Source organism: Ahaetulla prasina, chromosome 1 (assembly GCF_028640845.1).
Source record: "Ahaetulla prasina isolate Xishuangbanna chromosome 1, ASM2864084v1, whole genome shotgun sequence".
In the NCBI taxonomy this organism is placed as follows: Eukaryota; Metazoa; Chordata; class Lepidosauria; order Squamata; family Colubridae; genus Ahaetulla; species Ahaetulla prasina.
The window spans coordinates 359,092,532-359,120,465 of NC_080539.1; the positions used below are offsets into that span (position 1 = coordinate 359,092,532).

The 27,934-nt window shown below is 42.3% G+C and overlaps 3 protein-coding genes across 5 annotated transcripts in view; 1 reads left to right on the forward strand and 2 right to left on the reverse strand.

The window, feature by feature from the left end:
- Nucleotides 1-145: 145 nt before the first annotated feature.
- USE1 (unconventional SNARE in the ER 1) lies at nucleotides 146-17,377 on the reverse strand. Of its 2 annotated transcripts, none has more exons than XM_058163244.1 (7): nucleotides 17,143-17,377; nucleotides 9,232-9,281; nucleotides 8,259-8,337; nucleotides 8,009-8,161; nucleotides 6,740-6,749; nucleotides 4,892-5,088; nucleotides 146-4,601 (listed from the first exon to the last, which is right to left on the reverse strand). In XM_058163244.1, exons 1-7 carry the CDS (start codon nucleotides 17,278-17,280, stop codon nucleotides 4,419-4,421), a joined length of 810 nt encoding a protein of 269 aa, XP_058019227.1. In that variant the 5' UTR covers nucleotides 17,281-17,377; the 3' UTR covers nucleotides 146-4,418. The 2 variants fall into 2 exon arrangements, with proteins under 2 accessions (XP_058019227.1, XP_058019226.1); XM_058163243.1 differs by lacking the exon at nucleotides 6,740-6,749 and adding an exon at nucleotides 6,793-6,823 and having other exon boundaries at nucleotides 4,892-5,054; nucleotides 8,014-8,161; nucleotides 17,143-17,375.
- A 24-nt stretch (nucleotides 17,378-17,401) lies between these two features.
- RPL36 (ribosomal protein L36) lies at nucleotides 17,402-24,815 on the forward strand. 2 transcript variants are annotated; one of them, XM_058163245.1, is made up of 4 exons: nucleotides 17,402-17,465; nucleotides 20,526-20,620; nucleotides 23,106-23,240; nucleotides 24,688-24,815. In XM_058163245.1, exons 2-4 carry the CDS (start codon nucleotides 20,528-20,530, stop codon nucleotides 24,775-24,777), a joined length of 318 nt encoding a protein of 105 aa, XP_058019228.1. In that variant the 5' UTR covers nucleotides 17,402-17,465; nucleotides 20,526-20,527; the 3' UTR covers nucleotides 24,778-24,815. The 2 variants fall into 2 exon arrangements, with proteins under 2 accessions (XP_058019228.1, XP_058019229.1); XM_058163246.1 differs by lacking the exon at nucleotides 17,402-17,465 and adding an exon at nucleotides 17,955-17,978.
- A 485-nt stretch (nucleotides 24,816-25,300) lies between these two features.
- The window catches only part of LONP1 (lon peptidase 1, mitochondrial), a 48,500-nt gene continuing 45,866 nt past the window's right edge, over nucleotides 25,301-27,934 (reverse strand). Inside the window, exons 17-18 of the mRNA XM_058163242.1 lie at nucleotides 27,150-27,314; nucleotides 25,301-25,843 (exon numbers count right to left, since the gene is read on the reverse strand). Coding sequence (XP_058019225.1) covers nucleotides 25,694-25,843; nucleotides 27,150-27,314 — 315 coding nt within the window. The 3' untranslated portion in view covers nucleotides 25,301-25,693. The remainder of the gene's footprint in view (nucleotides 25,844-27,149; nucleotides 27,315-27,934) is intronic.

The window sequence follows — 27,934 nt, forward strand, 5'->3', positions numbered from 1 at the left end:
TGAAATATGACAAGCTTTAATAAGATTTCAAACAATCCTAAGGTCTAATATAAATATCTCAGATAATAGTTTGTACATTTTAGAGGAAAACAATAGTGCTGTATTTTCATCTAATGAAGGATTGAAAAATCAAAATGAACATTGGCAGAGTTTATAACTTTTATTTGACTATCCAATAATGCTCAGAGTATGAGAAATAACACGAATCTCAGTTATTAGCGTACAAAGGCAAAATAATAACTGTAGCAAAAAACAGCAGCTGAAATATACAAGTTGTTTATAACAAACAGAAGAATTAGAAAAAGGTGTTGCCTATCCAATGAAGAACATGTGATGATTTTTACTCTGAATAACTGGCAGATCTTTTAAAGTGTGATAAAAAATTTCCTTTACGCTGATATCTGTTGGGAGGCAAATTCTGCCAAATTTATTTCATCCAGGAAATTTCTAATTTGTCTTGATACTGTAATTTTCTTTCAGAGGGTGAAGGAAAACAGCAAAAGATAAATAATCATTTTTTAAAATTCCATAAGGAAAATGTAGACAAAATCACAATGAATTTTAAAGGAAATTAAAGCTGAATAGAGTGAAGTGTGCACTTCAGACTTAAAGTACTTAATTTTAAATACTCAGAGCAACAATTGTAGGACTCCAAGATAGGAGACCTGGCCCATCATCCCAGGGCCAGGACATATAATATTTGTTAATATTTTGAATGAACCCTTAGAAAAAGAGCAGTTCAATAATATACACTAGACAATTGCCGAAAGCGGTTTACTGACTATATTCAAGCAAAGGCTAGAAAGCCAAATTGCTTCAATTTGGATTATTGAATGGATCAAGATAGTTGGATTCAATGGCCAAATGATTCATAAAATCAGAACTGGCAGTCATTTAGGCAATCAAGTCCGCACCCCCTGCCTTAGTACAGGAATCTGAAATAAAGTATTCCCAACAAATAGCTATCTAATCTGTCTGAACATGTACAATGAAAGGGGCCCTGCCATTTTTAGTTGCACTGTTGAACAGCTTTTACTTTCAACTCTGATTCTACAACAAGGATTATCATTTAATGGGTTAAATTTTTCTTGTTTCTTATAGCATGAATTTAGTAATGAGCTGCAAGCCATCTCAATCCTCTAGAAAACTTTGCACATGAGAAATAACATATTTTTGTCAACGTGCTTGGAGTCCAGGAATCAGTCCAAGTATCATACCTGAATTTCCACCATAAGATTTCTTGCCCTCTTTTCTAAAACCTCCCATTATCCATCAAGCTGACCACCACCCTTGAGATTTGACAGTCAGCCATTCCCACTGTGACTAAAACCACACAAAACAACTATTGCACAAATAGTTTTCAAGATAACATACTATACAATGGTTTGGAGCCAGTAGCAATTGAATGTATGCACGAAACTTATTCATTTCACTGCTGTTAAGTCCCATGAGGCCAGATGTAATGGGCTGTCTTGGCAGTAAGGAGGGAAGAAGGCAATTCCCATGCCAGGCCCACCCTCATCTAATAATAATTAAAATTTCCCCTTGGTTAGGGCGATTTCATTTTTTTAGTACAACTACTAAATCATGCAAGCAACAAGGTGCTTTTGAGATTTCCCTCTTTTCTTTCTCTTTTGATTTATTGCTGTTTCCCACATCAACGTAAGAGATTTTTGTTTCTTATTGAATGCCTTGACTTCACCCATTTAAAACAGGAATCTGATATATGCAAAACTTTCGTTGCCGTCCTTTTGCCTGTTGCACAATTAAGAATCAACAAATGTAACTTTTACAACCATGGTGCAAAATCACCAGATTAAATCTGAGATCATTTGGATTCCCACAAATAATCTCAATTCAAGATAATGATACATGATGGGTGGACTTTGCAAAGCCTTGACTTTCTTTCAGTATTAAGGCAAGGATACATCCGGAAAGATATAGCAATATTGATGTTCCAGTTTTGTATTATATCTGACATCCACTTTTTAAATCTAACTCCCTAAACCAGAGGATATCCTTGTCTGTCACCAGTTCTACAACTGAAAGCTTGGAACATAATGTTCCTCTGCTTCCCAAACCTCCTGGCAAGTACTGAACCCGGAAACACGTACACATCTGCATCATCTTCCAACTTTACACTTCCTAGCTACTGATGGGAAGCAGCAGGAAGCATGGAGATCCTTGGCCTATTATATAAGAAGGAAAATCTTTCCTAAAGCTTCGGCTTAGATAGGAAGTATCAGATCCTCTATTGTGACAGTAATAGCCAAAATGGAAATGGCAGAAGCCAAGTTGCCAAAGCAAACAAAGTTCTGGAGAATCATCACACAGCAGTAGAGCACGTGGTAGCATGTAGGTTTCATGATCAGTCCTCAGTAGGTCTTCTGCAGGCCTAAGGCACGGTTTCTAATCTTAGCCATTTTAAAAGGTGTGGACTTCAACTCCCAGAATAACCCAGCCAGCTTTTCCGCAGCAGAAGGGATGGGTACATTGCTGGCTAGGGTATTCTGGGAGTTAAAGTCCACACCTTTTAAAATAGCTACATGGAAAATATTGCCCTAGAAAACTGCCAATCCAGATACACATACAGGCTTTTATTAATTTTAATTTATTGGCTACCCAACTGCAGTGGACCAAGATTTGGTCTGGCATCAGATTCTTTTATCTTAGCGAAGGCCAAAAGTTGCATTCTGATCCAGCAGCTTGACATTTCCATGATCTTACCATATGTTTATGAGGAAAGTAGGAAAGTAGCAAAGCTCTCTTCTCAAGGTTTACGAGGCTCAGCCTTTACCTCAAAAAGCCTCTTGCATGCAACTTGCAAGAGAATACATCAGAGTTACAATTTATAACGTGCAAGTTGTGACATGGAAGTTGACAATGCAACAAGCATACAGGCAGTTCGGGTTAACTGCCAGCCTCATCTAGAGCTTAATGAACCGACTCCAAGTCAGCACTTCTTAACTGGGGAGGTAGGGGGTAGGAAATAGGGGAACAAGCTCAGAAATTACAGCACAACAGCAGTAGCAGCTTCTGTGTGAGCAGCGAAGGCGGCGACACTCCTCTCCCTGAAGGGATTGCACTTTTTTGTGCCCATCCCTTCTGCTGTGTAAATGCCAAGTTAAAATACTGAGGCCCAATTGGGGGGAGTTGCTGTTTCCTACAGATTATTAACCACACTGCTGGTGTGGTACTTTCGGGATGGTTGTTAATGAAAAGTGCCCATAAAATACCAGTACCTGCACTCACCCACTTCTTTGCTCTACCATTTCTTTGGAATGTGCAAAGGAATAACATCCACAGTCCAGCGGACCATGAATTCATACTCAGACGTACATCTATATTTAGATGAGGCCCAATCTACCTTCAATTGGCAAATCTGAATTTTCCCTTTATAGCCTCCTCTGAATCAATATATCAAATAAAAAAAGGGGATGCCCTCAGCCTTATATTGCCACAACATCCAAATTTGAGGAGGCCCTCAGAGAGGTCTAACTTCCATGAAGCAGCACTGACTTAATAGTGCCAACTTTTTATTCTTCAAGGTCACTTAACTGCCAATCTGTCATGAATGTCTCTCTAGCAATGTAACCATCTCCCACAAAGAACATAGTCCCCAGAAGCAGAGGGGGGGACTAGCAAATATATTCATGAAGGAGTATTTCAGCATTCCAAAGCAAAGAAAATTGGGAAAGCTTCTATAGCCCAGGGTTGTTGCATGCTAAGAAGTACTTTGTCAATGAACCTGATGATCAAAGCAATATTGTTGAGACTGGTCTGTGAAAGGAAAGTCATAAAGAACAGCTAAGTATTACCTTTTTCTCTCACACCTCTTCCCCACACCCCAACCTCAGTAGGTGAAGTGACCTTCTGTTTTCATGAGATTTCAATTCACCTGACTCTGCTTCTCACCAGCAGCAAGGAGAACCCTTTGTTGAATTGTAATTCAGGAATGGAAAACTATTGCTAGCCAAGAGATTTGTTATTAATTTGCCCCCCCCCTGCCCCCAGTGGGTCACCACATTCCTTAGAGGATTATTTGCTTCTAAATAGATATGTTAAATTCAGAAGCTCCACTTCTATTGCTTCCCCCCTCCGCCTTCCCTTTAGCTTTTGTTATTTAAAATACGGTGCCACCTCTTGGGGGGCTGTAGGCCATAAGAACAGGAACTTCTGGATTGTTGCATATGTCCCATAAATTGCTTAATCCTGCTATAACAATGCAGAAGGAGCTTTTCCTATTCAGTCTTTCAAGCAGGAGGAAAACAATTTCAGCTTAGATTCTATGAACTTGTTGCAATTATTCTCCCTTTGAGCATTTTCACCAAGTTATAAAAGCCCAGCAAAGTTTGATGGGTTAAATGAAGAAGATGAGATAAGGTGCTCGGCTGCTGCTGCAGATACCAGCCCAGAAATCATCTTAGTTTTGGGAAGATTCTGATGAACAGGATCATGCTGATGAAAATGAAACAGACAACAATCAACATTAGCCAGAGAAGCCAGTTGACAGATTTCTTGGCATGCTGCTCCAGGCGATCCGATTCATTCTTCAGTTTCTCAAAGTTCTGGTCAGCCAGCTTGAGTGACTGCGTCAAGGTCTGAAATAAATCATAAAGTGTCAATGTTCTGAAAACCAGCAAAATGCTGACAGGTGCAGGAGAAGGCGCAAAATGTTGCTTTATTGCACACCACATCCTTGGAGAAACTCAACAAAAAATGCTTTTTCAGGAAAGGGGAAACGTATAGTGCTCGAGCGCCAAGCCAACAAGTGCTGTTTGGCTCTGCCTGTAATGCTCTGACAAGGACAAAGCACTTCCTCAAAATCGGACACAATTATAAAATAACAGTACAGAATTCACACTTGGGGGTGGGGAGTGTCAGGCTGTACCTGGTTATCTTGCTTGATCACATTCTGTGCCACAAGAGTGTTGTTCTTGAGATTGCGTGCCAGGTGCAACATCTCTTCAGCTAACTTCTCCTGGATGGTGTGATGATGCTGCAGGACTGCATCCAGTTCGGCAGCTGATTGCTTTTCATCAGGAACTGGAGTCCTGTGGGGGGAGAGAGATCTCCTTATTGGCACACCTTAAAAAGACGGCTTATGTACAATTGGCTTTTGGTGCCAATTGTGTATGTTGCATAAAAGGCCCAGAACATGAGAAAGTATAAGAAGATGCTACATGCCTATGTCAGGTCAAAAGAAAAGCTACATCACAAATGCAGTATCTGTGTGAGGCTGTTTAATGCATCTGCATTCCTATTTTGCATCTTGAAGAGAGATACTCAAATGTAACTTTTATATACTACTAAAACTCTTGTTATGACCTTTAAATGGGTGAAATGGTGCATCATACAGTAACAATTTTTGAAACTATTCTGGTGCTAATTTACAGAATGTGCCCCAAATCCAGAACCCATGACTCCCATGGGAACTTTCCCGAAGTTGTGGCTCGTTCAATGCTACTGACTGCTGTGGTCACAGTTTCCTAGCCAGTCTTGCAATCCCTTGCTTCCCTCACCCACCCAACAGAAGCCACTTACTGTATTTTTCAGAGTCTAAGATGCACCTTTCCCCACACAAAAAGAGGGTGAAAATCTGGATGCGTCTTATACTCCAAATGTAGCCTTGCCCAGCTTCTCAAATGGAGGTTTCAGAGGCTGAAAAAAGCATCAGAAATGGAGCTTAGAAAAAAAGCCCCAAACGGAGCTTCATGGAGCTTAGAAAAAAAGCCCCAAACAGAGCTTCAGAAAAGAAGCTGCAAACAGAGCTTCAGAAAAAAAGCCCCCAAACAGATCTTCAGAAAAAAAGCCCCCAAATAGAGTTTCAGAAAAGAAGCTCCCAAACAGAGCTTCAGAGGCTTTTTTTCTGAAGTTCTGTTTTGGAGGCTTTCAGAAGCAGAAAAAGTTTTTTCTGAAACAAGAGTTTCAGAGGCAGGAAAAAAAAGCCAAAAAAAGCAAGGCACAGAGCTCACAACCAAGGAATCTGTTGCTAAAATTCACCTCTGAGAGCAGCTGATTGGGGATATTCCGGGAGGCCAATCTACCTGCCAATCAGTTTTTTTCTTATTTTCCTCCCCAAAAACTAAGGTGCGTCTTATGCTCTGAAAAATATGGTAACTATCAGAAAAGAAGAGGAAGGGAGGGGCGGGAAGGGAAGGGAAGGGAGGGGAAGATTAGATTTTGGATACTCTCTATCAGATTCCTACAAGGAAATTCAATGGGAAAGCCAGTAGGAAGTTGGAAGTCACTCCTGTTCCACTGCTTTTTTGGCCTACACTTGGTCATTCTGTTTTTCTTTTAGGTAAGAAAATAGGCATGGGTTGACTAGTTTCATGTAATAGATTGTCTACAAGTCATAACTATGTATACAGAATGGCGAGGGGGTCCACAGAGAAGCATTTATCTCTATATTCCACAACGCAAGGTATAATATGATTGCAAGCAGGTAATCACATACCCACAGTCTCTATCCAAAGCTGGAAATGGCAAAATAGTAGAGCATTTTTGAGGAACAGAACTCACTTTTCCATCCCTCGACAGAAATAAGACAAAGCCAGGCTTGTGTTTCTCATGAAACTATTCAACTAAGGTAAGTTTTACTTTCAAAGTAAAACTAGTTTACTTTGGACTCTAAACAGGGCACAATTATTCTTAAGTATTACCCCTTTTCCCTTACCAATTTCCATTTTCCTGAAACTTCAAAGTGTTTATATAGTCTGAACAAAACGATTGAAACTCTTAATTCCCTTTTTCTTAGAACCCCTTTTCTTAAAACTGCCAAATACTCACATTCGTTTCCTTAAATTTTTCTCTTCCAAATCTGTAAAGGGGAAAAAAATATTTATACCCATAGCTATATTTATACATATAAGCAATGAACAAATGCTCTTGTCCTGGAAATCAGTTTACTTGGTAAATCATAAAGATATGAACTGATACAAAGATGCAAACAGAAATCACACCACTTTTTTATGCATAAGGGGAAGCCAGCAGTAAGGAAGGAAACAGCAAGCTGGCAAAGAATCAGGGGTGAGGAGGGGCATATAATAACTTAAAATGACATTTCCCCAGTATTTGTTGATGGGCCAAAAAAGATGACAGCAGCAGGCATATCTGGCTTCTGGTTATAGACTGGAATTTTCAAGACAATCAGATGGCAACTCGGCATAACAATCAGTTGGGAATTTACAGTGCTACAACCCAGATGAGAAAAAAAATGGGAAATCTAGTGAAGAGTAGGATATAAATAATCATGTATTATATTGCATAATGCTGGGGAGTTTAAATATTTTGTCCTGCAACCTCCAGAGTCCTTTTGCATATCCCACATGAGCAGTAAACACTTACCATTGATATAGGAAGGGTCCTGGGAAGGCAGAAAGAGAGGAGAAATAAAGAGTTCAATAATAAATGGCATGAGAAAGGGTCTTTGCGATTTTGAATCTTTTGACCTCTGCCAAATAATTTCAGGCCCTCTAGACCATAAAGTGAGAGTAAGATACCACTTCATTCCATAGATCAAGAGACAACTAGCTCCACCTATATCAAGAAACTAAGGTCCCTCAGTTAATTATTTGACCTTGATATAAAAGATAAGAGCCGTGGTGGCGCAGTGGTTAGAGTGCAGTATTGCAGGCTACTTCTGCTGACTGCTGGCTGCCAGACGTTTGACAGTTCGAATCTCACCGGCTCAAGATTGACTCAACCTTCCATCCTCCTGAGGTCGGTAAAATGAAAAAGCAGATTGTTGGGGGCAATAGGCTGACTCTGTAAATCACTTAGAGAAGGCTGTAAAAGCACTGTGAAGCACAGAACAGAACAGAATAGAATTCTATTGCTATACCACCAAAAAACAAATAGCAAAAAAAAAAGGGGGGGGAAGGAAGAGAGAGTTGGGATGAAGGAAGCAGTACTACAGAGACTTGGACAAATGGATGTCCAGAAGCAAAAATTAAGAGGAACTGTTTTAGGACATGTGATTGTACTATTGGCTAAGAAGACATACTGTACCAAGCAGCTCATTCCTCATCTCGCCCATAAAGCGGGCCTTGGTCTGTAGATGCACGGTTTTTGTTGCTGGGGTTCGCTCTTTGGCAGTGGTAGGAGTTCTCCCAGGAGCCAGAAACTGATTTGCCAATGCCTTCTCAGAAGAGGATGACTGGGGGGGGGGGAGAGCAAAAGGAGCAACAGAGGGTCACTTCAGAAGAGGTTCTCGAAAAAGATTAAAACAGAAAAACCACAAGGGAGGAGCTTACCAATTTCTCTGCTTCTAGCAAGCCCTTTAAAAAATCCACTTTACGAGAATATTCATTCAGTACTTCAGGAGCTGGTTTGCTGAAAGGGAATCACAAATCTGAGACAAGAACTACTGTATAGGAAAAAATGCTCCTTACACATGTCTATGGGGATTCTCAGTCATCCGGGTCATGGTTGTCCCAAAAGTGCTTTTTCAAGAGGCAACTGGACTTTCTTTGTTTTTTCCTTGAAGATGTTTCGCTTCTCCTCCAAGAAGCTTTTTCAGAACAGAACTAAAGAAGCTCCTTATGTGACAATGTCTTCGAGGAAAAACCAAAGTTCAGTTGCCTCTTGAAAAAGCACTTTTGGGACTCCTCATACATGTCTCTCTCATTTCTCATCCTCATGAAGTGGAGAAGGCCATCAGGATTAGCTAGGAAGGTCTAACGAGGAGTGAAACTAAGATATGGTTCAATTCAACATCAATATTAGGAAATTTTTTTAAAAACCACGATTATATATTTGTAGTTTCCAGCTCCATCTCCTTACCCAGCATCGCCAATGATCAGGGATGATGGGAATTTAAGCTATACATCTCCCATCTATGATACAGTGATTCAGGATTTTCCTTAGAGGCAATGAAGAATTGCCAATTCTTCTTCTATACTGTCATTTTCTGGCTCATTTCCTACATCAGGTTCATTTCCAAGAATCTTTTGCAATATATGACACATAGAAGCTAGAAGTGAAATCTGATTATTACTTCGTGCTTGCCAAAATAACCTAATTAAAATGGAATTGATTACCAGCAAAGGTTATTATTCCCTGCAAAGACGGAATTGTAAGAGGACTGGCATTAAAACTCTGAACATCAGACCCAAGATTCCAGTTGATGTGACATCTATCTATCCATCCTGTCTCACCTTCCTAGCACTATAAATTGGATTGGAAAGTAAAAGCAGACCCATATACATCCGAGAAAAAGCAACTCACCTGGAGTGTTTCTTCAATGTGAGTAACATCTCCTCCAGAGCAGCTACATACTAAGAAGAAAACAAAATGGCACGTTTTGAATAATTAGCACAAATCTGCCAAATGTGGCTTTCTAGCCTCTAACCTCCCCACCAGCAATCAGCAACAAATAGATTAACTCCAAGGTTAACATCAGACCAACCATCAAGTAAACAATACCCCAATCAAGGAACTACCAAACAGGCCAACAGTAAACAACCCAAAGAACCTCCAAGACCACCAACACTGACAGGGCAAACCACTAGAATATAAACTGAAAGCGAACACCCTTCCTTACTAGCACTGATTATATTACCTAGTTTGGGTGATGAAATGTCTGCACGAAAACAACAAGCTAGAGAGCACTGAGGAACCCTTCTGCCCCCACCCTTCACCATTGCCACCCTGAGCTACAAATATTTTCCTTTATTGGCTCCAGTGCTTCTTAATCCTGGTAACTTTAAGACAGGTGGACTTCAACTCCCAGAATTCTCTCAACTTCAGAATTCAATTCTGAGAGTTGAATTCCAGCCATCCAAGTTTAAAAAGTATTGCACTAAAGCATGAAACTCGAAAGTATCCTTGATTGTGTTGCTGTCAGTTGTAGCATTACCTCCCAGGACAATAGTGAGGAAAGAACAAAATGCAGCCTTAAGGGGGCAACTACCAGGGTGCTTTTTACCTGAGAAACTTGAGAGAGGGGACAGTGTCTCTTACTCCTAAATGACTGAGGAATTGCCAACCCTAATTAGTTTTCCCCGAACTTGATATGTCTGAATTTGGCAGAGAGATAAGAGGGAAAATGATAAATGAAAGCATGTACTTCCAATTGTAACAGCAACCCCACCTTTTCCTCCAGCCCTCCACCCTCACCCTTAAGAGGTGAACAGGAATCCACATGTCTCCCCCAAAAAAGAAAAACAACAACAAAAAGTAAGCTATGGGGTATCAAGCCAAATGCCACATTGGAGCCAATGATGTTTCTCTGGGGAGTGGAGAGAGAAACCCACCTCTCCACTCCTCAGGTAATGCTTGTAAGACACAGGTGGGCTATTCATAGCTAGATCCCTGTCTGGGAGCTTCTTTGTAAAACTGAAAATCTGCCTCCTTCCAGAGTATCAGAACAAAGAAGCAATCCTTCCCCAGTTCCAGTAGAGCCCGTGTGATGCTCTCTGGCACTGGTGAATTGATGCTGCTGAATCTCCATCATAGAGAATCCTTTTCTAATTGGAACTAGGCCTATTTTAAGACTTCATAGAGGAAGCTAATGGTGCACAATAGATTTCTGCAATGTTTTCAGCCTGGGGATCTGTCTTTCAATCTCCAAACAATACAGGAGGCTGCCGGCAATGTTGATAACACTGTGATGTTTTGAGTGCTCTATGGCTTGAAATTGGTATTTCTTTCTTCATAGAAGCCTTGCCTCTAGTGGTGGCATCTCAATGCACTTTAGATTATGTGAATCAAAGAGGTCATATTCACTAGCTTCAGACTGCAATGACAGGAGAAGCCCATTGATAGTCAAGAAGTGGCACTCATGGTGGCTACTCCCTAACGAATCAGACTAAGCTGGGACCAGGAACTAGCTATAAGATTGATAGCTACTTCCCTTTAATTCCAGTTTTTGAAACAGGGAAATTGCCTCTGAACAGAACATTCTGTCAATGTTAACAGCAATCAATAACCTTTACCTGCTAAGAATCTACAATGTATATCACCTTTGTTTTAAAAGCCACCTGAGCTTCTGACTATATTCTACAAGTTAGAAAAACAAAGGCTGCAATGCCAACATACACACTAATTCAGCAGTTGTTTCGGAGTAAACAGTCATGGGATTTCTAGAGGTGCAGTTCTGTTAGTATGCCACAAGTAAAAATAACTAGGTCTTGTACCACCTTAAAGTTGTATTAACTAACAAATACACAATCTATTTCATCAAATTTACTGTATTATGATTCATCAAAGCTTACACATGTGCTTATTTTTAAAGTGCTGTAAGATTCTCTCAGTTTAAGAACATCAATCTGTAAAAAAAAAAAAGGGCTTTTAAAAAAATATAACTATCTAGAAACTACCTCCTAAGGAAGTATGATCAAAAAGTATTCCCATGAAGTAGGCATCGTTTGCTAATAACTAATCCTACGTTTCACATCAAATCCCTTCACTGTATCAGAATGTGAAGTGACACAATAGCAAAACTGGATTTCTCTTTTAGCCTCACAATTATGACACTATGTTTTGATTGCTACCATCTGATCTGGCTCTCAGTTAACCAATGACTTCATAATCATGTTTAGTTTCTGAGCAGGCTGCACAAACTCTAAATCATGAAACCTGAGTCTGTGTCAATGACAAGTAAACTAAATTACCAGGCTGTGGAATACTGCACACAAGTATGTTATATGCTTTAGGACATTTCTTCTTCATAGAAGCCTTGCCTCTAGTGGTGGCATCTCAATGCACTTTAGATTATGTGAATCAAAGAGGTCATATTCACTAGCTTCAGACTGCAATGACAGGAGAAGCCCATTGATAGTCAAGAAGTGGCACTCATGGTGGCTACTCCCTAACGAATCAGACTAAGCTGGGACCAGGAACTAGCTATAAGATTGATAGCTACTTCCCTTTAATTCCAGTTTTTGAAACAGGGAAATTGCCTCTGAACAGAACATTCTGTCAATGTTAACAGCAATCAATAACCTTTACCTGCTAAGAATCTACAATGTATATCACCTTTGTTTTAAAAGCCACCTGAGCTTCTGACTATATTCTACAAGTTAGAAAAACAAAGGCTGCAATGCCAACATACACACTAATTCAGCAGTTGTTTCGGAGTAAACAGTCATGGGATTTCTAGAGGTGCAGTTCTGTTAGTATGCCACAAGTAAAAATAACTAGGTCTTGTACCACCTTAAAGTTGTATTAACTAACAAATACACAATCTATTTCATCAAATTTACTGTATTATGATTCATCAAAGCTTACACATGTGCTTATTTTTAAAGTGCTGTAAGATTCTCTCAGTTTAAGAACATCAATCTGTAAAAAAAAAAAGGGCTTTTAAAAAAATATAACTATCTAGAAACTACCTCCTAAGGAAGTATGATCAAAAAGTATTCCCATGAAGTAGGCATCGTTTGCTAATAACTAATCCTACGTTTCACATCAAATCCCTTCACTGTATCAGAATGTGAAGTGACACAATAGCAAAACTGGATTTCTCTTTTAGCCTCACAATTATGACACTATGTTTTGATTGCTACCATCTGATCTGGCTCTCAGTTAACCAATGACTTCATAATCATGTTTAGTTTCTGAGCAGGCTGCACAAACTCTAAATCATGAAACCTGAGTCTGTGTCAATGACAAGTAAACTAAATTACCAGGCTGTGGAATACTGCACACAAGTATGTTATATGCTTTAGGACATTTCTTCTTCTTCAATGCTAGGTTCTGAAATCGAAATCAATATTTGAAAGGGTTTAGGATTAAATAGTAATAATAGAAAACAATATTTTACTTGTATACTGCTCAGAGTTCCTCTGTGAAGAAGGTGGGTGGTTTCAAAATTTGATAAACAAACAAATAAATAAAAATAAAGGGAATTTCTTTATTCATAGAGAAACAAATGATGTGTTGGAAGAAATGTCCCTCTGGGTCTAGTTTCAAGTGGGGAAAAAGACACTAGAAACATGGAGACTGCTTGGAAAGATGATTTAATGGTGGACAGGATCACATGGTTTGAGTTCCTGAACAGATGCTGAGTTTTATGCCCTCTCTGAGCTTTGAACTTCCTGGGGCACAGGAAGAGTATCCTGATTGGTTGTCGGATCCCCAGGGGGTGGGGGGTCTTAGCTAGCTTTACTGGCTGATGTAATCTTCCCAGGTGCCATGTAGGGAGTTTGTTGTTAGATGGTCCTATTGTGTTGCAGATGATGGTCCATTGACAAAGGTGGGGTGGGGATTGGGTTTCTGTCTCTGGCCCATTGACAAAGGTGTGGAGGGGAGGCAGGAAGGTGGGAGCTGCTTTGTCTTTAAAACATGTTTCTCCATTTCTCATCCAGGGAAATACAGTCTGCCTTTTTAATATTTCCTAAAATATTTCATTCTTCTAGGAAAGGGTGGGTGCTAACTTCCTACAGATGGTCAGATGGTCATTCCATTCCAAGCAATATTAAAATTATGCCATGACAATTTGATGTCTGTATCTGGTTGTTTTCCTCTTTCTATATTCAGCCTGTCTTTAGACTGTGGGGCAGAAATTCTCTGACTTTTAATCGATTTTACATAAGCCATGCTCAGAGCCTTTTTCAGTGAAAAAAAAAAGTTGAAAAAGCTTTCCTAAATTATAGCAATATGTTGGCACATTTACATTTTCCAAGGTGGATTTAATTAAGAATAAGTCTCTTGGCACTGACTATCCTAAAATTTCATAGCAGGAATCTGAATCGGGGTTGCTAATTCAAGGCACCACCCTGACACTCAGTGGACTCCATGACGTGGCAACCTGATATTGTAAAAGGCTCATTTCCTCCCATCTCTTCCATCACAAAACAACAGTCTGGTTATCAGTTGTTTGTTGGACTGAGGGAGACACCCAGTGGAGATTGGCAGTCTAACCATCATACCGCGTGCACAATCAATATCCCGTTTATAGATGTTCATCATCTCATGAATATTCATGAGTACTCATGAATATTCTCAGATCAGAAAGAAACACATACCAAAGCAAATTTTTATAATGACAATTTACTGTTGAGTTATTCTATTGAATCGGCTGGGAAAATTAATGCACTTTATAAGTATGAACATATTATACTAAAATTACATTTCTTTAAAAGATGCAGAAATCCTCTGTAATTTGCTAACCTTTTTTCTTTGGGAAATAATCCTTTTGTACTAAACACCGCTGAGGATTCAATTAAAACATGAACATCAAACAAAACAGCAGCAGTAGGACAAGTACAATATGCTAGTATTAAGGGGGCAACAGCCTTTCAGAACATTTAATTTATTTATTTTATTTATTTATTTTATTAAATTTCTATACCGCCCTTCTCCCGAAGGACTCAGGGCGGTGTACAGCCAAAATAAAACACAGAATATGTACAATTAAAAGAATTTAAAATGAACTATTACTAAGCGGCCGATAATTAAAACATTTAAAAATTTAAAATATTATTAAAACCCCCAATTTAAAAGCAACTATTTATGCCAGTCCTGCTTGGATGAATAAATATGTTTTAAGCTCACGACGAAAGGTCCGAAGATCAGGCACTTGACGTAAGCCAGGGGGGAGTTCGTTCCAGAGTGTTGGTGCTCCCACAGAGAAGGCCCTACTCCTGGGGGCCGCCAGCCGACATTGTTTGGCGGACGGCACCCTGAGAAGGCCCTCTCTGTGAGCGTCTGGTCGGTGGGAGGCATAAGGTAGCACCAGCCGGCCTCGTAAGTCCCGGGCTCCTAAGCCATGGAGCGCTTTAAAGGTGGTAACCAGAATCTTGAAGCGCACCCGAAAGACTACAGGAAGCCAGTGCAGACTACGGAGCAGTGGTGTTACATGGGAGCCACGAACGGCTCCCGTTACCACTCGCGCAGCTGCATTCTGGACTAACTGCAGCCTCCGGGTGCACCTCAAGGGCAGCCCCATGTAGAGAGCATTGCAATAATCCAGCCGAGACGTAACCAGAGCGTGAGTGACCGTGCATAAGGCATCCCGGTCAAGGAAGGGACGCAACTGGCGAACCAAGCGAACTTGGTAAAAGGCCCTCCTGGTGACGGCCGCCAGATGTTCATCAAAGGACAGCCGACCATCCAGGAGGACGCCCAAGTTGCGAACCACCTCCTTTGGGGCCACTAACTCGCCCCCAACAGTCAGCTGCGGAAGCAGCTGACTGTACCGGGGTGCTGGCATCCACAGCCACTCCGTCTTGGAGGGATTGAGCTTGAGTCTGTTTCTCCCCCTAACATAGTGCAATCCTACTGTGTCATGTACATGAACATTCATTATTTGATATCCATTATTTTAAATTATTTGTTCAATGCTAATTTAATCATGTGCATCTACAAGAGATTATCATGTCTTAAATACTGATCTATTCATATAACATACTGTAGTTCCTTGGCTCAGAATTTTATGTGAACTCAGGTTTTAAATATAATTTATTGGATGAATAGAATAACAGTGTTGAAAGGAACCTTGGAGGTCTTCTAGTCCAACCCCCTGCTCAAGCAGGAGACCCTATACCCGTGATGGCAAACCTGTGGCATGCATAGCCATATCAGTGGGAAAACGAGCTCATCTCCCACTAGAAGTAGGGAAACAGGCTGTTTCTTGCCTCCAGAGGGCCTGGGAGGAGGTGGGGAAGGCCGGTTTTTCTCTCACACCTGGCTCCAGGGCCTCTCTAGGAGTCTGGGGAGGGCAAAAACGGCTTCCCCCCGCCCCCCTCACCACGCCCCCAGGCCAAAATTGGCCCGTTTGACAACTTCTGGAGTACATAGAATTATGGGTGTGGGGACACACGCACCCCCCCTTCTCCTGGCACACGATGGCAAAAAGGTTAGCCATCATGGCAAAAAGGTTAGCCATCACTGCCCTGTACCATTCTGGACAAATGGCTGTCCAATCGCTTCTTAAAAACCTCCAGTGATGGAGCACTCACAACTTTTGGAAGCAAGACATTCCACCGATTGTTTTCACTATCAGGAAATTTATCCTTAATTCTAGGTTGGATCTCTCCTTGATAAGTTGTTATCCCTTACTTCTTGTTTTGCCCTCAGGTGCTTTGGGGAATAGCTGACCCCACTCTTCTTTGCAACAGTCCCATAGATATTGGAAGACTACTATCATGTCACCTCTAGTCCTTCTCTTCTTAGACTAGACATAGTTCCCGCAACAGTGCAAATGTTTTAGTTTCCCTGCTCCTAATCATCTTTATTACTTGGCTGCATTCCTTCTAGAGCAGGGGTCTCCAACCTTGGTCCCTTTAAGACTTGTGGACTTCAACTCCCAGAGTTCCTCAGCCAGCTTTGCTGGCTGAGGGACTCTGGGAGTTGAAGTCCACAAGTCTTAAAGGGACTAAAGTTGGAGACTCCTGCTCTAGAGTCTCAATATCTTTTCTGTATCATAGTGGCCAAAGCTGGACTGAAAAATTAGAAAAAAAATATAACAGGCTTTCTAGTGACCTAATTCACACTATATAAACCAAAATAATATTTCTTTGAGCTTAGTGTGCTATGTAAACAAGCACTGTGGTTTGTTAAACAAGATTTATGGTATATTATGTGAATCAGATCAAATTGTAATTTATACAATGCAAATCATGCATTAACGCAACATGTGAGCGCAAGTCAACTTCAAGTTGGGCTAAAACTAAGAGTAGCTTCCAACATGAACAGCAGGCAGCTGCACTTAGTTAAGCAAGCCTGATTTTCAACAGCCCAGCAATATCAGATGGAGCAGGTATTCGGATGGGAAGCCAGGATATTCCACAGCTGCAATTAGATTAGGAAGTTAAGAAAGGAGGGAAAAACTGGAAGAAGCCGGTGGCAAACTGCTTCAAAGGTTCAGCCAAAGCCAAACACGGGGATGTCCACGTAATCGCTAGGAAACACTTCTGACATGTTCCAAAAAACCCCGACAGAGACTACTGAACGCTGCAAATGCAAACGTTCTGCCATAAAATGATACAATGCTACCGGACGGTCTCCTACTTAAAAGCAAATAATACATTTATTTAATAGCACAGGTCGCAATTCAGTTAAATGGTGCAAGCAGGCAACTCAGTGCTACCATGCAGAGAAGAAAAAAAAACACCACCCTGGTCAAATGTCTGCCTGCAGTCATGCAAAAACGCGCCGCCTGTGCCTTGTCATTTGCCACCCAGCCCTCCGCACCTTCTCCAACCGCCACTCGTCCGGATTTCGTTTATCGGCCGCCATCGCCTCGCACCGGCTCAAGAGTCGGACCAGCTTCAGTTCTGCGCGGGGCACCGGCATCGGACCCAGCCCAGCCTCCACGGTCACCGTCTTCATCGCTTTCGACTGACCCGGGATTTTGAAAGATCAATCAGCGCTCCGCCATCTTCCCCTTTGAGCCCAGCAGCCCCTCTGGCCTCCTCTCTGTGGTCCTGGATGATTGCGGCGGAAGCGGGTTCTGTTGCGCGCGCAGCTTCGACTCTCCCTCTTCCGGCGCGGTCTTTGCGGCACCAGCAGAGAAGGTGAGTTAGGAATCCCTAACGATCTCGGAGGATCGGCGTCCATCCTCCCGCCTGAAGTAGTCGGGGAGCGGGCTGAAAGGAAGGAAGGGTTGTCTAGGGCCGGATCTGGCTGGGGGTGGAAGCAAAAGACGTATCACGAAATGGCTGTGTGGTCTAGTGAACGTCTAGGTGCGGGGTACCCCCCCCCCGAATAAACGGCTCTCGATCCGTTTCAGTTGGTGGATCTAAAAAAAAAAGACGTGCCTAATCGCAGGATTTGTAGGGAGGCTAGCAGGATTTAAGATGGGCAGCAGCCATAGTGGTCAATGCACAGCAGTTTACTGGGAAGCTGCTTAACGTAAGTGGGGATTCCTTCCCCCATGGCTCTGTAACAGGGCTCTCCAACCTTGTCAACTTTTAAGTCTTGTGAACTTTAACTTCTAGAATTCCTCAGCCAGCTTTACTGGGAGTTGAAGTCCACAGGTCTTAAAAGTTGCCCACGGTTGGAGACCCCAGCTCTCCATCCTTTATAAGGTAGGTAAAATGAGGACCCAGATTGTTGGGGGGCAATAAGTTGACTTTGTATATAATATACAAATGGATGAAGACTATTGCTTGACATAGTGTAAGCCGCCCTGAGTCTTCGGAGAAGGGCGGGATATAAATGCAAAAAAAAAAAATTTACACGAGGGCCTGATTGCCTCTGCTTCTTACATATCACAGTCTTTTAAGGTTGACGCGATTTGTAAATAGCATAAGGAAGAATGATCAAAGCACTAAACCGTGACTCGAAAACAGTTGGGGTGGAGTGTTTTAAAAGGGGGGGAAAAAAGGAGAACCAGCTCCTTCGATAGCTTTCTAAGTCAACAACCGTTCTTGCTTATTCCCAGCTAAAACATCTAGTGCTTTGCAGCATGCTACATCACTTTTTTTTTTTATTTGCATTTATATCCCGCCCTTCTCCGAAGACTCAGGGCGGCTTACACTATGTCAGGCAATAGTCTTCAAAGACTCCCCACTTCAAAGACTGGGCCAGGAGGTGACCATTCATTGCTCCCCACTTTCTCCCAACTTATACAGCCATTTGATCAGGGAGAGACCTCCAAAAGCAGGGAGTTTGTCATTTCCACTTTAAACTCCACAGTAAACTTTTCCCCTTGGCTTAAAGCAAGCAAAATGACTGAAAAAAAGCAATTTAGCGCATACACATGGTACATGTTGGTGGAATTTCCACTTACTGCAGTAGCTGGCCACAACTGCTTTTTAAGCAATAACTTAAACTGTACTGATGAGGTACAGAAGAACAGCTATGTTGGATCAGGTCTGTGTTTTTCGCTATCCTGGCAATGTTGTATAAAGTTCAACTCCCAGGATTCCCCCGGGGACTGTTTAGTCCAGTATTCTAGTGTTCCCATGTTGATCTGCTAGTTGTGTCTAGGAATTTTGTAAGTAGAGTATGAATGGAAAACATCCTTCAATTTCTTTTTCTTAATTGGTGTTGAGAAAGATGTTTCAGTGCTTTTTAATGATTTCCTTGTACTCCCTTTATTTTCTGGAAAAGTAGCTAATTGCCCAGGATGGGTTTTTTTCTACCAGTGGCTATTAATTGTCTTATTGATATTGATATATTGATGTCAGGAAACAAAAGTCTAATGAAATGAATCATTTTATAACTCAAATGTATTTAATTATGAGGTTAGAAGTCAGGTTTGACCATTTTGATCTAACTCTTTTTATTGGGGTGTTGTGCTGTTGAAATAGATCTGGGGATCTTTCTACCGTGTTATTTGAAAGACTTAATAAATGGGAAAAAGCAAATCCATTAGTATAAATAAGGACTTGATTAGGAAAGACTGTGCTGGGCTTTGAAAGCAAAAAGGTCCTTCAGAGCAGGGCTCCAACCTTGGCAACTTTAAGCCTGGGGGACTTCAACTCCCAGAATCCCAGGCAAAGCTGGCTGGGGAATTCTGGGAGTTGAAGTCCCCCAGACTTAAAGTTGCCAAGGTTGGAGAGCCCTGCCTCAGAGCACTTGAGTTTCTGCAGCTAAGAAGTTGCAGTCACCATCTTCTGAGATTATACATGTAGTCCTCAATTTACAGCAGTTCATTTAGTGACTGTTCAAAGTTACAACAGCACTGAAAAAAGTGACTTATGACCCTGTTTCATGCTTACGACGGTTGCAGCCTCCCCATGATCGTACGATCAAGATCTGAATGCTTGGCAACTGGCTCATATTTATGACCGTTGCAGCATCCTGGGGTCTTGTGATCTCCTATTGCGACGTTCTGACGAGCAAAGTTAATGGGGATTCACTTAACAACCATGTTTCTAATTCAGGAACTGCAATGATTCACTTAAACAAATGGGGCAAGAAAAGTTATAAAATGGGGCAAAACTCACATAACAAATTTCTTACTTGGCAACATAAATTTTGGGCTCAATTGTGATTGTAAGTTGAGGATTACCTGTCCTGCTGTTCTCTGATGCTATAGGGTCACCCCAGGAAAACATATTGATATATAGAGCTGCAGACAGTTTACATTCCAAAAGACCTTGCCTTCAAATCTGAAATGCTGCACATTCCTTGTAGAAAATTTAATTGGAAGCAGAATGGGATTTTTATTTATTAGATTTTTATCCCGCCTTTATTACTTTATAGCAACAGCATTTAGACTTATATACCACTTCACAGTGCTTTACAACCCTCTCTAAGTGGTTTACAGAGTCAGCCTCTTGCCCCCAACAATCTGGGTCCTCATTTTACCCACCTCGGAAGGATGGAAGGCTGAATCAACCTTGAGCCTGGTGAGATTTGAACTGCCAAATTGCAGGCAGGCAGCAGAAATAGCCTGCAGTACTGCACTCTAACCATTGCAGCACCATGGCTCATAAGTAACTCAAAGCAGTGTATATACTTCCTCCTACTTTTCCCACAAAAACAATCCTGTGAGGTAGTCCAGGAAAGGATATTGGTCAGTTGTTGGCATGAGTAGAAGAGTATGCTGTCTCTCATCTCTTTGGATGAATTGGTAGAACAAAAGAGTACACGACTAATCAAAACTACTCCCTGCTCTTTTCTAGCCATGGCGATCCGATATCCAATGGCCGTTGGCCTGAATAAAGGCCACAAAGTGACCAAGAATGTATCAAAACCACGACACTGTCGACGCCGTGGGGTAAGTTTGGATTTTGGAACAGATGGGAAAAGTACCACAGCAGTCCCCAGTCTTTCTGGCTCGTGGACCGGCAACAGAGGGGGGAGGGGGGCATGGTTTTGGGCATGCAACCCAATTTCCCGCACATGTATAAAAAAAGTTTGTGTGGCCTGGATCCCAGTGGACCATGGACCAGTATTGGTCTGCCGCCAATTGGGGACCCCTGAGGTAGCAGGCTCTGCAAGCCCTCCTCATTCCGAATCACCTTAGGGTAATTGGAACAGTTCTTTGGGTTTGAACTCATTTGAAGGTCGCCATAAAAAAAAAAGAAATGGCTAACAAGATTCTAATAGAAAAGGGTTGTGGCTTATACCTAGGTGTTATATTCAATCTCCAGCAAGAAAGGGCCTCTGGTAGTAACAAACATAGTGTTGTAGTTCCCCAGCAGCCTGCGAAGCTGGCAATGGAGTCAGACAATGATGAGGTTGAGGTGGGGCCAGGGCCATCGGGGAGTGAGGTGCGGACTCCAGAGCCTCCAGAGACTGACAGTAGGGAGGCAGAGGAACAGGAGGAGCCTATTCCTAATGCACGCTTGAGAAGAGCTGCCAGAAGGCAAGAGCAGCTCAAGCAGAGAGGACAAGAGATGATTGGCTCCTCCCATAAAGCTTAAAACAGACCAGCAACGGCTTTTTGGCTTTGCCAGAAAACAACGTTGGTAGCTTCATTGTCTTCATCATCTATGTTTTGCACTTATTTTTGTTTTGGTGACTTCTGAACGTTTGCCAAGAAAGGCCTTTGGCAGTTTGCCTAATTGGACCAAGGTTTGTGTTGGGAGGAATTTGTTTTAATTTAGTTAAACTACACTGGGAATGAAGCAATTGTCAGCTGTTTGAATAAAGTTTGTTTTTTCACTGACTGAGTTTCCTACTACCTACTTGGGCCTGGGTCACAACAAATAGGAAGAGTGGTTTCAGTTGTTCGAGCTTGGTGAAGTTTTCTCAGAGTAGACAGCCCCCAGAAAATGGGCAGTCTGATCCGTTTCAAGACAATTTCCAAATGAAGATGGGATTACCATATTTTTCAGACTAAGATGCACCGGAGTATAAGACACACCGAAATTTTGAAGAGGAAAAAAAATTGTTTTTGCCCTCTGCACATCCCGTTTTTGCCCTCCCCAGCCCCCAGGAGCACTCTGCAGGCCTCCCAAACCCTCTGCATGTTCCATTTTTGCAAAAAAAAAAAAAGGGGGGGGGGCTTTTTGGGCCCCCTCCCCTCCGCATCCTGTTTTTGGCCTCCCCAGTCCCCAGGAGCACTGCAGGCCTCCCAAACCCTCTGCACATCCCATTTTTGTGAAAAATGGGCCTGTTATTGGCAAAAACGGGATGCGCAGGGCAGGGTTTCAGGAGGCCAAAAATGGCCGTATTTGGTCTATAAGATGCGTCCACCCTCTTTTTTGGGGGGATGCGTCTTATACTCTGAAAAGTACAGTAGTTATTCTAAAAGAAGGTAATGGATTTTGGAATCACACATTCAAATACCGCATAGCAATAGGACTTAGACTTATATACCGCTTCACAGTGCTTTACAGCCGTCTCTAAGCAGTTTTCAGAGTCAGCCTCTTGCCCCCAACAATCTGCATCCTCATTTTACCCACCTCGGAAGGATGGATGGCTGAATCAACCTTGAGCCTGTGAGACTCAAACTGCAGTCAGTCAGTCAGAAGTAGCCTGCAGTACTGCATTCTAACCACTGCGCCACCAGAGCTCTTACAAGAAGTGCCCTCTTCAAAATCAGTGCAGATAGTTCTCATTTAGCAACCACTCACTCAGCAGCTGAACAGAGTTAAGAACAGGATTGAACAAGGGGGATTTATGACTGGTCCTTGAAGTTGCAGTATTCCCACGATCATGTAATCTTGATTTGGGCGCTTGTCTATTATTGTCTCAATCATCCAGGTCATAGTTGTCCCAAAAGTGCTTTTCCAAGAGGCAAGTCCTCAAGAAAGCCCCGTTGCCTTTTGGAAAAGCACCTTTGGAACAATGTGGGCACTTGGTCATGCCCAATTCTGAACAGGCCATGGCCTGGAGGTTGGGGACCCCTGGTGGTAGAAGGATGCTTGTAAATCACTCCAGATTTGTTCTTCGAATGCTATCTTGGAAGATGCATTGCAGCATCATACACTGCTATCAGAGCATGTAAGACGGTGAGAGTTTGGAACAGCCTATCCCGATACATCTGGATGAAGAGTCTGCTTAGGACAGCAGGCCTTTAACTTGCCTTCTTGGTTCTTATTCTCTTATTGTAGTCTTCCTATCCTGATGCTACCTTGGAATTCTGAAAGTTGCACATTTGGATGGCACCACCCTTTAGGGATGGCTTTAAAGACATGCTTCTATGTCTATGTGTGCTAAAAGTAGAAGGCCCCTATGTGGGAACTTTTCTTTCTAATAACCAGTGCCTCCTTCTTATGGAAATCTGTTGCACTATTTTTTTTTCCTCCCAACAGCGGCTGACCAAACACACCAAATTTGTACGGGACATGATCCGAGAAGTGTGTGGTTTTGCACCATATGAGAGACGAGCAATGGAGTTGCTCAAAGTCTCCAAAGACAAGAGAGCTCTGAAGTTCATAAAGAAAAGGGTGAGTGTTGTGCAGAGGAAGTGGTGGGTCTTTGGACATCTGTCAGGTTGTCCCTTGAAGGCAGAACCATCAGAGGACGGTGTTTCCTTTGTGCTGTGTGGGAGATTGTGTTCCTACCTTCTCATTCGTTGCCACAGTGAACAAAGCACCTGGAAGGAGAGGTCACATCGCCCAGTTCCAGTTGAGAAAGGAGCCCATTTGCCCCCTCTGTAGTTAAGATTAGCCTAGCTGGTTTCAGTGGGATAAAGCAAAGCAACATCAAGTCCGATTGTCCCTTGGGTGACAGACCTCTAAAAAGCCAGGAGGGCTATTGACCAAAGAATCCCAGAATTGGACATTGTTAACTTGCTGGTATTGCTCTCGAGAAAACTACATGGATGTCCCCATTTATGTCAAGGGGAGTTGAGCTTGATTCAAGAGCTCCTTTCCTTGATCCAGAAATAACTTAAGATCTGACAGCTGTTGTAAAAGTGGCTGGGAGTCAGTCCAAAAACAGCCAGGATAATTAAGTCGTCTGGCCCTGGTGAACACCAGCCATGTTCCAGTCAGGCCCTAGCATCTCTTAAGGCCTGGTGTCAATGTTCCAGAAAACCCCTCTTGCAAAAAAGACTCCGAAGCCAACATCTTCCAAAGTTCTTTTACTAGCCTAGGTAAACTGGCACAGTTGGATGAAAACCGAAACTGGGGTTCTGGTTCCTTCCTCAGTAATACAAACTCCAAGATCTCCACCCTCATGACCCCTCTGCTGGTCACATGCTCCAATCTTCAACCGTCCCATGTCGAAGCATCACTCCAGCCACTCCTCCAGATGCGAACCCAGCCTGACCTTGACTGGCAGGAAAAATGTTATGTCTAATCATCCCTTGTACTATTTTTTCTTTATTTGAATTTATATCCCGCCCTTCTCCGAAGACTCAGGGCGGCTTACACTGTGTTAAGCAATAGTCTTCATCCATTTGTATATTATATAGAAAGTCAACTTTATTGCCCCCAACAATCTGGGTCCTCACCCTCACCCTACTCCCCTCCTTTCCCACAGAGGAGAATGTGGCAGTGTGTGAAAGCCTTTGGCCAAGTATGGCTTCCAAAGCTGACACCTGGCCTTTTATTACTCCAGGATGTTTTCCTTATCTTGGAAGAAACAGGAGAAGGGGATCAGGCTGGATCCCTGGCATAATGGCCAGAATGATTTCTTTTTCTTCTAATCAGCATATTCTCCAGACCAGGGGTCTCCAACCTTGTCAACTTTAAGACTTGTGGACTTCAACTCCCAGAATTCCTCAGCCAGCTTTGCTGGCTGAGGGATTCTGGGAGTTGAAGTCCACAAGTCTTAAAGTTGACAAAGTTGGAGATCCCTGCTCCAGAGTGTTTCCATCACACAAGTCTGTTCTTTCCGCCAAGTTTCCAGCTCTTAGATGCCAACACATTTTGCTCCGTCTCACCACAGGTAGGGACTCACATTCGTGCCAAGAGGAAGCGTGAAGAACTCAGCAATGTCCTGGCAGCCATGAGGAAAGCAGCAGCCAAGAAGGACTGAATTCTGCATCCTGGTTCCCAATAAAGCTTATTTCAGAAGCCCAGCAGTGTGTGGAATATTCTTTGGATTAGGAGGTTATAAATTTAGCATTGAAAAGCTCACCTTGGGGTGGTTTAGGTGATAATGATCACCCTGAAATTTACAGAGTGATGGAAGGGCTGTTTATGTAACATTAAACGATGCAGATCAACAGACTTTTAAGATCTACCATGTGTCTGAAGAATACATGTAGACATAGTGAATTTTGTTTGAGCTTAAGTATGTCATGGGTGCAATTGCTATATTTTTTTACTTCACGTATAATTTAGCATATTTTGCCAAATACAGCACAGTGGGCAACAAATAATTCAGGTGACATTATCTTCCAGATGGGCAGCATTACCAACTTGCCTGAGGGGTATCCTACTAAAGATTGGTTGATTTTGTTTTTGTGCCATGGGGAATAATGAAATTTGTTACATTGAGATCTGTTTCCCCATCCCATGCTTTCGTCCTCATCACTGGCTGTACTGTCCAGAGGCGATTTAAATATACTTCCACTTTTATTTCATAAAGTGCTAGTAGAAAGTACCAAGAGACGACAGGATCTGGATTTTATAAGTTCCAATAAGAAAATACATTTGAGAAAGATGAGGAGTCGTAGACTTCCTCACATATGTTCAGTCTAGTCTTGTAGCCCTGTGTCACAGGAAACATTTTAATTGGTTCATAATTCAAATCGGTTTGAGTAGAATATATTTCAGAGTGAGTAAAGGAAAGGAAACCAAAGCCATCATTCTGGGCAGTAGGCCATCGCAGTAGTCAAACTCCCACCCACCCACCCACTCCCTCTGCTGAGCCTGCACATTTTCCTTCCAGAGTGGAGCGAGTGAGAAGGCGAGAGGGAACCCCAGCAGTGGTTCACCTTCCTGGAGAATCAAGACTTGGAGAAAACAATGTCAAAGATTTCCTTATAATGTTCAACAAAATGTACTTCAAGTCCTTCCGTGATGAATTCAGCAAGGTCACTGTAATCTTTTTTGTTTTCTGATGGGAGAATGATACAGGAGACGCCAGCTCTCTTGGCCTGGGGGGAAAAGTGGAGGGGGAAATGTTGAGAAACCAGCTCTTTCCCCTGGCCTCAGGTTTCTGCCCTCCCATGGTCCGACCCTGTGCTTAACCCAGAGACCAGATCATAAAATACCTTATTAAGGAGAAGATATTCCAGGCTATGAAAATTGCCTGGAAACAGCAAATACCTCTACTGTCATCCACAATCCCTTAAATTATTTTGGTAGCTCAACCGTCAATAGTTACGTTGAATTGTATGTCAGGGTTCCAAGTAACACCTCTCGCTTCCTCAAAAGTTCCACTATATTAGAAGATGTCATACTGGCACATCTAGGAAAACCCGAATCTGAAAGTCTCCCAGGTTTTCCCCACCCAAAGGGAAGTCCAAGTCCCTCCCCCTGCACCACATGTCCATCACATGGTCCAATCAGGTCACCATCCTAACGAGTTGTTTCTCAGTCACGCCTCTCCAGGGGCAGGCTGAATGCCCTTGACTCCCAGCGAAGGAATGATGTTATGGCTACACATCTCACCTCATCGCCCTCCAACCAACCCCCACCGCCCAGTTCCCACCGCCCAGTTCCCACCGCGTGCCCGTCCACCCAAGTGTGGCAGCCCTGAAGATCCAAAGAAAAAGATGGCCTCCAGGGCTGCCATTGTACCTACTATTCAGGATAAAAGGAGAAAGAAAAAGTACTGGACAGCTTCTAACTAGCAGCCACTGTCAGATGGATCATGGATGATCAAGGATTTATTACATAGCCCCTGAATAACCCAGATCTCCAGTGCTCTATCCTTCCTTGGGCCTTCGATTGTAAGTAATGATGCTCATAAAAACAGTATTTTTAACAAGTAAAATCCAAGTGAGCCAATTCGGTCCTTATAAATCACCTCTGAAAAGTGTATTCAAAATTCTTAAGCAACTGACCAATTGGTATTAAATGATTGAGTTGATGGTCAACGTACACAGTATAAATCCTTGCTGGATCAGATAAGGGTTATAGCAATCTCTTCCACTAGCAGATACACAGCGGCCCACTAGAAATCTGATACCTCCCTAAGCAAGGATCCTAATCTTGCTCTGATCCAAATCCCTGGCAACAGAAGACCACCCACAATGGAAAGAGGGATATAACAGATGGAAGAGATTTGCTCGTCTCCCATTTTATAGATTTAACTGTTGCTTGGAAACCTGAATGCCATATAACCCACTTGGATAAAGTGCAGGAATAGAGACTGTGTGCAAACTTTAGAACAGGGAAGCCGTCAAGTTTTCTTGAACCAACTGCTAGCAGCGGAAGGACTGCGCGGTTTCCACTTACGGCAATGGTCTTCTCCTTGATGCCTCCCACAGGGAGAATCTTCCCAGTCAACGACACTTCCCCAGTCATGGCAACATTTTGCCTCACAGGCTGGTTTAATGCCAACGACAATAAGGCAGTTACAATCGTGCAGCCAGCACTGGGCCCGTCTTTCGGGGTGGCACCCTGTGAATGGAAAGAAACAGACAACTTGTTTGTTGACTGACGATGACAATCAACATTTTAACAGCAAAGGGAAGCCACACAGGCACACAATTGCCTCATGTAAATGACTAGCCAATCTCTAGCTAAAAAACTTTGCATGGGGCCAAAGCACCAAAGGAGCCGAGTGTGAATTTTTAGTTTTTATTAGGGGAAGACAACTCATTCCCCATCAGCACAGTATTAACGAGGGTTCTAGAAATTAAAGTCTAATGAGGAGGGGAGGGTAGAGCAAGGAAGGAACAATTTGCTGAGGTGCACTTTGAAAACTGAATTTGGTTTATCTTTCATTTTATTGCATTGCAACTGCTTTTGGTGTCGTTTCATAGATAAGCGAAGCGAACACCAATTACTTCCTCCTTCAACAGTATAAAGATTTATATTCTTTATAAACTTCCTCACCCCTTACCTACGTAGTTATCTTAACAGAATAATTAATTCAGATAAAAGGTCTATGAACAATGTACATTAAAGAAAGCCAATCAAACAAAACAGAAAAAGGGGCTTATCTCCAAACTTCAACTGCAGTTTAGCAAATTTCTGATCTTTAGATCTGTCAATCTATCCTCCCTGACTCTACAATT